Raw genomic sequence first — 10,586 nt, 5'->3', positions numbered from 1 at the left:
ATGAGGCTCCTTCTCGCCACATTGACCCTGCTTACGGCCCTTTTGCCCGCAGCAGTTTTTGCTGCCCCTGCGATTGCCAGTCCGGCATCACAAAGTCATGGAGTCGAGGCAGAAAAAGTTGACATTTCCTCAGAGGAGGCGGAGGGAATCGAGGCTTTCTCGGAGGAGGCCTCAGAAGAGTCGCCCACGGCAGCTGCGGACTCACTCAAGCCGAAGGATGAGGAGACCTTGAAATCTTCCGCTGCAACACGACAGGCGGGACGGAAAAGACGCGTGTATAGCCGCCTGGTAACATCACCGTCCTATGACATGACCGCGACCTCGTACTCAAAGTTGAACTCCTACTCGGTGCCATGGTACACTCCCACGACATACTCGCAATACGATTACGAGACGTCGTACTATTACCCATCGACGAAAACGCACTACACATCTGACACCTACGCTGCTCCTTTATCTACCAAAACAGAGAGCATTCCTGACTTCAGCTACAGAACGACGTACCGTCCAGCTACGGCATACTACAGCCGACCGATCACTACATACTACACCCGGAGCACCGATTACGCACCATACGCGAAGGACGCTGGAGAATACTCAACCCGTCAGTATTACTACCGGCCCCGGACAACGCTTTACAGGCCAATGACCACATATTATGCGCCAGCCACGACGGAGACCACATACTCTAAGGACTCAGACTTCGAGAGCTACTCCCTTGATTATGCACCCAGCAAGAGCTACAGCCGCACAACGTATCGTCCAGCAGCATTTTCCACGTATGAATATGCACCTTCAAAGAGTTATTCTCTCGCGGACTCAAAGGGGTCGGATATAGAGGAATATGACGCAACATATTCCTCAAAACCGTACTACAGCCGGTCCGGTTTCTACTCGCAACGCGCGATACCTGCAGCGTACCGAACCGCTTATGGTCGGCCGACGACTACCTACACATACCCGGTGGTGACCCGGACGACTCGATTCCTTCAGAACCGCCAAAACCCTCTCAAGAAGATTCCGGGTGGAACAAATGCTCGCACTGCGGCAGAAACAACCGCCCACGCACCCAGCAGTTCTCCCGAGGACGGGGCGTACGAACAACTCGAAGCTTCTGACAAACATAGTGCCGGAACAACAAGCAGCAGAGGTGAATCAAAGGAGTCTGCGGGGCGGCCAGCGGCCGAGCCAGCTCTGCCAGAGACAGAAAAACTCGGGAAGAAATTGGGCGCGGAAAGAGAGGAATCGAACCCAATTGGTGAAGAGGCGAGTGAATCGCAGCGATAGATCGAGCAAAGCGTCTTTTGTCTTCATTTCATACAGGTGTGGTCGTTATGTGCAAGCCCTGAGCGTATGCGTGCTCAGCCATTTGTTCAATGTTGGCGACTTGGCGAAACAATGACTCCTTGCCATCAGAAGCACCAAACATTTTGGTTTTTACCCACGTTTTTTTGTTTTAATTCGCGTTTACCCTTTATCGGCAAGCGCGTATTTCCTTATCCGAGGCCGTTTTCGAAAGACGATCGTGGCCCTCGACTAGAAAAAAGACTGGCTGCGTCACAGAATTCCTTCCACACCCGAAGGTAAGGTCTTCACGAGCGCTTTTGGCAACCGGCAGACTTTTCACATTGGGGTCGCTGTTCAGAATTCGCACCCGAGTTTACAATTTCTTTACTGTAGTGACAGAAATGTACCAATACATCAACACACAACGTTGTCGGCACTAGTAGTACTTCGGAATCCGACTAAGCTTAGGCCGAACTACACGCGGTACATCTCCCGCGTATAAGGACGGAGACAGCCCATTCTCTCTGCCGTTGACATACAGACTGGCAGCTTTTCTTCTCATTACAACTGTGGAATAAATCGAGCCGAAACGTTTGACGGCAGTTCTTTTGTAGCCGGTGACTCTTCACGGTGAAGGATTCACCACACCCAGGGAAGGAGCATCCTGCCTAAAGCGAGCCATCCCATGGCGTGTATCTTGTTTATCGCGCAGAGCTCGCGTCCCTGTACGGGGCAAGCACCACCTGGATGACGAGCCTTTCGTCTCCCACACATCAGAACAAATACCGCCTGTGGCAACATGACATCCCTTGGTTGATCGCTCGAAGTACCTCCCGGCGTAGGTAGTCCGCTTACAGGTCAGAGTTCATAGCGCCTGTTGAGGACGAGACGCGCCTTGTCAGCTTTTCAGCCACGAATCCTACAGAATGAGTTTTTGAAGATCTCAATCAAGCACTTTCGCGTCTAGCGATTTCTTCACTGCTTAAAAAATTAAAACCTGTCAATCGACTCCCGGGCGTTGATGTGGCAGTGGGACACTTAGGTACTCTGCGTCAGGATTTTTCCGGAACTCGCCCACCTCCCGCTTCTAGTTATACTATTATTTGTACAGAGAGAGGCTGTTTGACTGGAGGAAATTGTGCGTCGCTGCCTCAAGCCGACACATTTTTTGGAGTGTGCTGCAGAACGACGCCGTAACAGCTGCGCATGCTCTACAGCTCACTAGCTGTTTGCATGTGCCAGCGTCCTAGACACACGGGAAAATCGATTCGTTTTTTTCTGCCAAAAATTTAGATACACGCGGGCACATCGTTGAAATTTAAACTGTAGACAACATCCCTTCCCATTTCCGCTGCACGACTTTTTGCATCACGCTCCGACCTTAAGCTGGCGCGACTTTTGCTACTGTTGATGCACCACGCTGTGTGTCAACGGTGTCTTTCAAACTGTTAACATTGTCGCAGAGATTTTTCAGTGTTGCTTTTAGTACCCATGGGACTTCTCGAGTGTGTCGTGTTCCCGCTATTTTGCGCTGTTACCTCCGTCTCAGCTAGACTCATGCGCGTTTCGTTCACGTCGCTATTCGTGTACTTCGTTTTCCTTTCGACTCTTCCCTGCCCTCTGGGGTTCTTTTTGTCACTATTCCGGTCTATCTGACTCTGACCAGGAGTATCTAAGCACGCTGTGAAGAGCCGCTTCTAACACACGGATGCGCTTGTATCGACGCCCATGAAACTGCAGAGAGATTTACCTGGTACAGTGTCTTTCGTTCCTCCCAGAAACTCCAGCTTGCCTTCATCGTTTGGTGTAGCAGCCTTGCCCCATGTGCTTCTCCAGTTGGCCATTCAGGCGCTCTTTGCTTCCCGACACATTTCCACCGCGTTGGACTGACAGCCCGTGTTGTCCAGCAGAGCAATGAAACTTTCATCGTTTCCGGCGACGACCACACGGGCCGCTCCCCGACAAACTAACCTTTTTTCTGTTGCCACGTTTTTCCGGTTTCAGGCATGAAGAAATCAGCTGGACCTTTCATCGCGTCTTGGCGGCCTTTTGTAGGTCTGCCGGTCTCCCTAGAGCGAGGGAAGACGTTTTCACGTGTGCTCGGCATCTGTACGTACACCCCAGGAATACGGCGCCAGATGCTTCTGTCGGGAGTTTCAGTCATTCCACCGCCTTTGTCCAAGAATTTTTTCAGGCACGCGCATCTGACAGGTTTTTCGCCATTTAGCTCTTCGTGTCGTCGTCTCTTTGCACAGAATGAAAGTGATGTTGCGCCCTTTGTCTGCCGTATCCCAAATCAATCCGTCGCACCGGGCGACACGCAGTGGTCTGTGTCGCCGGTGGGAGTTCACTGTGAGCACTGGCTCAAAACGAGGTGTTTTCCTGGTTTACCGGCGGCGGTTTTTGGCTCACATCAACAGGTCGAAGCCGCCTTGCTGCAGAGAGGCCTTTCCCCTGCAAAGGATGCGTCAGAACGAGTCCGCAGCGCGACTGGCGAAGATCTGGTCCGTCGGGAGAGGCCGACTTCAGAGGCTGGCTCTCATCCCCCGCTTCCGTCTCGATCGTCCGTATCTGCTTTTCAGCTGAGATCTCGTTGCGATCCTGCGGTGTCAGGTCCGAGTGATTCGGCCCCCTGTGGCTTGTCGCAGACTTCTTTCTCTCTTCGCTCTTCGTCGTCTTCGGGCGCCACAACTCCCTTTTCTGTGCCAGCGGTTTGCCCCGTCTTTCTGTGTCGGTCTCTGCCTCGCCTGTCCGGTCGTTTCTCGAGAACGCGATTTGGAAAACAGAGGAAGCGAACCGAGGAACAAGAAGACTCGAAGGACTTTGACACCGGCCCTCTCTCGTCTGGTTCCATCTTTACAGTCCTTGTAGGCTCTCTGCTCTTCTTCGACGTTCTGCGGAGTGGTCTGTACGAACATCGGAAGCTTCTCGGAGCGTTCTTGATGACCAACGCCGCTGTCTTCACCGGCTGGCGGCTCGCCGCTACGGCAGGGAATGGAACGTGGTGGACTTTCTTGATGCGCCACTTTGTGCTCTGTCGCGAGAACCTCGCAAGCGCGCGCATTTATACTTTCGTCACGTCCTGTAGGTCTCAAAGCCAGCGGATGGGGAGAAACGATTGAAGAGAAAGGGATAGAGGCAAAGGATGTGCACCGGACGTAGGACGATTCTGTTTTTGATCGGCGAGATTGTCATACTCAAGTTTTCGTCTTTTAAGGTGGACCCCTCCACGTGTGGCGTCTGGCTCTTGGATATTGTAGCCGCCTTCTCCATAATTGCGTGTTGTTACTGGTTCTCTCCTCCCGTCTATCTCTCGCTGCCTTCCCTCTTGCACATCGACACACAATGACGACCGAATGCAAATTCTCGTTTTGGGCCGAAGAATTCCGTAGTTCAGAGACATGGAAAATACTTTGCGCGGGCGCTTTTCTGGACCTTCGCGTTACGTCCAGAAACGTACTGATGTTCACTGGGAGAGCCAAAATTTGTCTACGGTTCAATATGGCAGACATCTAGCATCTGTCAACACCATGTAAGGAGAGCAGGCAACTGTAGGACTCATGTCATGACATTGGAGTCGGCAGTCTCCTTCTGCTGTTCGTCTCCCATATGTGCGAACAAGAAGACCTGATCTGTGTCTTCCGTACAGACCGAACACGGGAGAACAGTAAGGCATCGTTCGCGATCTTGTTCTTTTTGTGTTTTCTCTCTTTTCTCCAGCGTTGAGCCACAAGAGCACAGGCCACTTGATTTTCAACTTGTTCGTGATCAACCAGCTGTTTCGTCTCCTCTCCTTCGACCTCTCCGACCGGGACTTTGCGTCTCTCTTCGGCCTGGCGGCTCTCTGTGGGGGCTTGGGCCATCTTTTGGTCTCCCGGCAGCCCGTCCTCGGCGCCTCGGCCTTCGCCTATGCCCTTTTGTGGACTGAAGCGACTCGCCACTCAAGGGAAATGTTTCGAATTCTTCCGATTCCCTGTCAGTCAAAAAACGACAGACTCGCTCATGCAAAAGACCCGCTGGTCGTGTCTCCTTGCATTGTTTCGCCATGTGCATGTACACCCGGCGACGAGCACTCTGTCGTGGAAGGTGACATATATATTTCTACAATGCATTTGAGCATTAATCGGAGTAAAACAGAGGAACCTCTACGCATGTATATAATTAACTGACACTCTACTCAAAAAAATACGTACACACACGTGTATACATGTATATTTATGTTTGTGCGAATACATTTACATTTTGCGCAAAAGTGACTTTTTAGTGATGAATCCACGTTACTGATTTCTCGTAGTATTCTGTTCAGGGGCCTATCTCCATTTGTCGTTTGTCTGAGCACGGGCGTTCATTTTCTCTTTGAGCGACTTGTCCCTTGTCTGATACGGTGGCTGCTGTTCCTCTGTGAAAACTCCGGATGTGGGCACCCTCTGTTTGGTTGTGCGTTTTCTCTCTCGGTTTGTCGCTCTTCCTGCCTTCGTGTGTCTGCGGATCCCGACCCTCAACTGGGCAGACTTTTTCGCGCTCTTTCCCGAGCTGTCTGCAGTGTCGCCGGTGTCTCTGCTTACGGTGGGTGAGGCCCGAGGCGCCGGTTCTGGACCTTTCGAGTTCTTTTCTTTGGCGCCTTTCTGGTGTGTCTTCAGTTTTTCCGCTCACGGCGCTGCAGCTCGTGCAGGTGGCGATGTGCCTCGAGGCGGCGATGGCCTTTCTCGCGAGACCGGCTTTTCTCGCGCGTTTCCCAGCCTCGCGGCTTCTGCGCTTTGCCCAAGGCATCTCCTGGTCTGGGCACCTGGGCGGCCTTGCCGCCGGCTGTCTCTACAGTTGGTACAAGCGGCGCGTGGAGGGCGACCGATCGTGGCAGAGCTTCTGGGAGCTGTGCAGAACTTACGGAACGTCGGACTGGTGAGTTGTGTTATGGACTGCAAAGAGGCGGCCCCCCAGCGTCTCTTTCGTTGCTGGCTTCTGTCTCTTTCTTTCGTTGTCTTTGTTCAGTCCTTGTGTCGCTGACATGTCAGTTTCCGGCTTCTGGGTCCCCGACAGGAAGAGACAAGAAGCATTCTGGTCTTCTGAATCCGCCAGGGGAGCTGGAGCCGTCATGCGGGACTTTCTCTCTGTGTTCCGGCCGCGTGTCTGCAGTCGTGGAGAGTGTTGCTCTAAGCCTTTCTTTCAATTTCGATCGAGAATCAAATTGCTTGCGAATCTCAGTGGCAGTGTTGACCCAGTAAAGCGGTTGCGCTGTTGACTTCGTTTTTGGACCTTCGCATTCCACTGCTCAAATAAACCTCCTTCGCCTCTTCCAGAACGATAGCAGCAACTTGGGGAGTCGTCCGCGCGCGCGTCGACTGACATGCCTTTTTGGGAGACAGTGTGCTGTAAGTGTCACTCGACGCGAAGCGCGTCACGTAGCCATCACCAGCAGAACCGTCGGCTTGGAAATCCCCCTTGTCCTTCTCCTGTGTGCGTTGTCTCAGGCGTTTCACCTGGCAAGGTACGGCTTAGATTGAGGGTGACCCGCATTGAGGGATTGGGCCCTGGGGGTCTATCCGGTCTCTGCCTCAAAGTGTAAGTTTCCTGAATCGCTGTGTCGGTGTGTTGTGCCTGGAAGCGCCGGTTCGGCGCCTCGCCTAGACCTGAGAAGAACGCGCACTGTACACCTGGCGATGCCGGCTGTTCAGCAGAGGTTTTCGAGACCGAAGCGCTACCTGCCAACGCGCAAATCTGGCCCAGAGAATGCATGTCGCATGCAGATCACGTCTCGCGACTGACGTGGCGTTAGGCTGAGGGGCGACAGCCGGAAAAAGAGGATGATCGCTGCATGCACACGCCTGGAACTTTGCCTCGACTTTTCGATCTTTGTACACATACATCATGCGCTCTTTACATGTATGTTAGTACACATACATCATGCGCTCTTTACATGTATATTAGTATCTGTATGCATACCAACCTACACCTCGAGTGGCTCTACAAGCCTCTGCGTGAATCTCTGCCTAGGCGGTGCAGAATCGAAGAAGCGAACGGCTGTTTTCTTGTCTCTCAGATCTGAAGGCGTCCACAACGATTTTCCTCCTCGAGTGCAAAGTTATGGTGAGAATTGGTTCAGCAAAAACGGAAAAGCTGTGGGGTAACAAATGATAAAGGCAAGACTCGAGTGTGCCGCGCGTTGGGAGATCTCAACTTTCTTTACTCATCTAGGAGATGCAGACAACCAAGGTCTTTATGAATGCTGTACACCATCACCCCACTGGACCTGTTAAGACAGATAAAAGCGAGAGATGTCTTTCAGTCTCTCTGTGGTCGTTTCCCCTCGAAAGGCAGCTGCGAGTCTTCGCCTTGGTCAAACCATTACTTCACCAACCAGCTAATTCGATAAGAGCTTTTTGTAGACAGTAATTTTCTCTTTAAAACATCATTGCGTTTCTTGTAACTTATGAACTTTTTATTGTAGTCTAAAAATAAAGTATCATACATAACTCTCTAGGCCACGCTGGAATCGAATCAGACACTACGCCCCTGTCGACAGCATGCTCTACCCTTGAGCGACTAGCCTTTGTTTTATTTACTAGGGCCTATCTTTTAGTAAGTTTTCTTCTTCAGCGATGCTATCAGACTATCAAGTTTCTGCTACTGGAACTCCCCCATGCTGAAACAGAAGGCGAAAACGGATACCTCACCAGCCACGCTGGGGCGGCTGCTTCTTTCAGAGCTTCCTCGTTTTTCAGATTCTTCTTTTACAGCTTCTTCGTATCTATCTTGGTCTTAGCCGGTGACACCAGAGAGAGTCTGTTTTTCTTGTGTGTTCGTTCTTCGCCGTTCCTTGTGCTCAGTTGGCGTCGACGGACAAGGAACGCAGAGTCCTCATCATGCGCCTCGACAAGTTGAGACGAGAGAAGCAGCTGAGGCGCCAGGCAGTTTCCCTAGGCGGGATTTTCCATTAATTGTTTTTTCAATTTTCCCCCCAGGATCTGAGCGAGAGACTCAAATGCATGCACCTGTCGAAACTCATGCTGGATCACCGCGCACTTGGTGATGTATTTATATATATATATATATTTATATATATGTATATGTAGAGTTTGTCTTTCAACTCTGGTGCGTACGATTCCAAGCATGGTGTATATATGCATACTTACATGCATGCGTTTATGGGTGTGTGCTTTGGTGGGGTTCCAAGAAAATGGGGATGGCAGTGCGAATGAAGAAAAGAAAGAAGATGAGGGAGAGGAGCGGGGGCACGATCCGCACAGGGAAGAGAAAGCGCGGAGGCAAGGCAACAGTGGGCGCCGAGGACCGGAGAACGGAGGAGTGCAGGAAGAGAAACGGAGCAAGGGAAGAGGAAAGTAGAGGATGCTTCTGGCGACAAGAGAAGACGAGGAGTGATCGATCAGCTGCCTTCAGCAATCCATGCGGCGTTGGAGAGTGGGCGTCCTCATCTCTGACCGGGGATGAGTCAAAAGCTTCTTCTGGCGAGGTGGAAAGCTGGTTGAGATCTTGAAGGTCAGAACGCGGGAGACGATGGGAAGGCCGAAGTCGAAGGAGAGTCGGAAGCAGTGCTAATGAAGAACGAGTCGGATACCCGAGGACATGTGGAGGAACAGGACAGCCAGCGGCGCGTCAAACTCTCTCGTGAAGGAGTCTTGTAGTGCCCTTCGACAGTGACCTGTCTATCGCCTGCGCAGACACGAAAGGAGTAGTTAACGATATATTTATACACTTATATATACATATGTACCTATATATATCATCATATATAGATCTACATACCTCTGTGTCTACATGTCCTTGTGTATAAATACATAATTGGATTCATATGTCTCCTTAGCTGCAAGTGTATATAGCCATGTAATGGCGTCACTCGCAGCCGGTGACCCGCCCGTTCTTCGAATCTGTGTATTCTTGACTGCGAGGTCAGAGTAGAGAGCTTTTCGATCGTCTTTCTCGCTTGGGCAATTCTGAGTCTTTTAAAGTGCACCACTGAGGCTGCATGCATGCTGTTGTTGACTCACAGCTGCGTGGACGTGAGAGAGAGAGAGCGCGTAAACGACAGACGACGTACTCTCGAGGGCCGGGTCGACGCCCGTTTCGCCTTTCCAGGAGATTAAATTTTACGTCGTGCCTGCCTGGAAGTGACTTCTGTGGTTCACATGGAACGGAGCGTTTAAAAAAACCAAGTGCGCCTGGAGAACCAGTGCATGCGCTGTGCTTTTCTCCTCGCCAGAACAGCCGCGCACAGGAAATTCATTCAGTGTCGCCACGGCCTCGGACCCGGTGTACCCCCTAGCGTGAAGAACAAGGCAACCGCAGCGTGATGATCTTTGGTCCATGTACTGTTACGAGTATCCATTTATTTGGTACCTAATCAATTGAAGATCTTCATAGCTGTAGGAATGCCTGCCTAAACAACTGAAGACCGTCATAGCTGTAGGAACACCCATCTCAGTGGCGACAGAAAAGAAGGCGGTCGTTTAGCCGCTTTTTAGAGAGCCGCCCCTGTGGGCTAGTGCTCCTCGGCTCCGGCGTCAAAGACGCTTGTGACGAGTGCCGACAGACAAGTCGAGGAACTTTGTTTTCTTGGATATATGGAAGAGTTACGCCCGAGCGAAGTTGGCTAGAGAGGGGGGGAGTGGTGGACGGCCACAAAAAACTTGGGTGCCTGGTTCTCCAACCGGGGGTCGCATTCAGAATAGCCTAGGCACGATGATGTCTCTTTTCTTCGAGTTTTTTTCCAATACAGTGTGACAACGTTTCAAGACTCGCTTTTCTGCTCTTCGTGTGCTCGAGTTCCTGCTGCGTAGCTAATTCAAGCTGCGTCCCAAAACTCCAAGAGAGAAGACGAACGCATAGAAGCCACCCTGTGACCGCCAGTCCAGTGACAGCCGCCAGAGGCCGACGTACGGCACATCAGACTTTTGCGCGCGAAGAATTCTTCAAAAGCACAAAGTGCCTTTACTGTAGATTTGCCGTTTTCCTCCTGAATGGGTTCGTTCACAACCACCTCCTATGTGTTGACGCTGAGAGTTTCTCCTGTTGTACGATTTGCAGTCTCCTCGGTTGAAACTGGAGAACACAGCTCATCCGAGCTGCGCGCGTTCACGGCGCCTTTGACCGATCCTGTTCTTCTCCCTAACTTCTCAGTTGGTCGGAAACGCGTCCTCATCCCTTTCATGGACGTTTGACAAAGAAGACTCTGGAACACACAGGCCCAGCCTTCCTCTTTTCCTCTGCCCCACCCTCCCTCGCTCATTCCCCGTCTCCTCTCATCATTTTCGCTTCTCCTTTCTGCGTCCTGTCTCTGCGAGGTT

The 10,586-nt window shown here is 51.6% G+C and overlaps 2 protein-coding genes across 2 annotated transcripts; both read left to right on the top strand.

Moving 5' to 3' along the window:
- On the top strand, positions 1-1,287 carry TGME49_245600 (hypothetical protein; the record flags this gene model as incomplete). The annotated part of the gene is made up of 1 exon (XM_002366949.1): positions 1-1,287. One exon carries the CDS (start codon positions 1-3, stop codon positions 1,285-1,287), a length of 1,287 nt encoding a protein of 428 aa, XP_002366990.1.
- A 1,047-nt stretch (positions 1,288-2,334) lies between these two features.
- ROM6 (rhomboid protease ROM6) lies at positions 2,335-9,536 on the top strand. Its single transcript, XM_018780754.1, has 6 exons — positions 2,335-4,371; positions 5,008-5,262; positions 5,928-6,186; positions 6,756-6,772; positions 7,325-7,371; positions 8,112-9,536. The coding sequence occupies exons 1-6, from the start codon at positions 3,294-3,296 to the stop codon at positions 8,220-8,222; spliced, it is 1,767 nt and encodes a 588-aa protein (XP_018634892.1). The 5' UTR covers positions 2,335-3,293; the 3' UTR covers positions 8,223-9,536.
- The last annotated feature ends 1,050 nt before the right edge of the window (positions 9,537-10,586 follow it).

Source organism: Toxoplasma gondii, chromosome XII, assembly GCF_000006565.2.
Source record: "Toxoplasma gondii ME49 chromosome XII, whole genome shotgun sequence".
NCBI lineage: Eukaryota > Apicomplexa > Conoidasida > Eucoccidiorida > Sarcocystidae > Toxoplasma > Toxoplasma gondii.
This window is presented reverse-complemented; position numbering and strand designations above follow the sequence as displayed.

What these genes read in the sequence shown, in the direction of transcription:
- ROM6 (XM_018780754.1), top strand. Translation starts at nt 3,294, where the DNA reads ATGAAGAAATCAGCTGGACCTTTCATCGCGTCTTGGCGGCCTTTTGTA. An exon ending in TTATACTTTCGTCACGTCCT is followed by an intron (nt 4,372 to 5,007) that starts GTAGGTCTCAAA and finishes TCTTTTCTCCAG; the next exon opens with CGTTGAGCCACAAGAGCACA. An exon ending in TCGAATTCTTCCGATTCCCT is followed by an intron (nt 5,263 to 5,927) that starts GTCAGTCAAAAA and finishes GTGTGTCTTCAG; the next exon opens with TTTTTCCGCTCACGGCGCTG.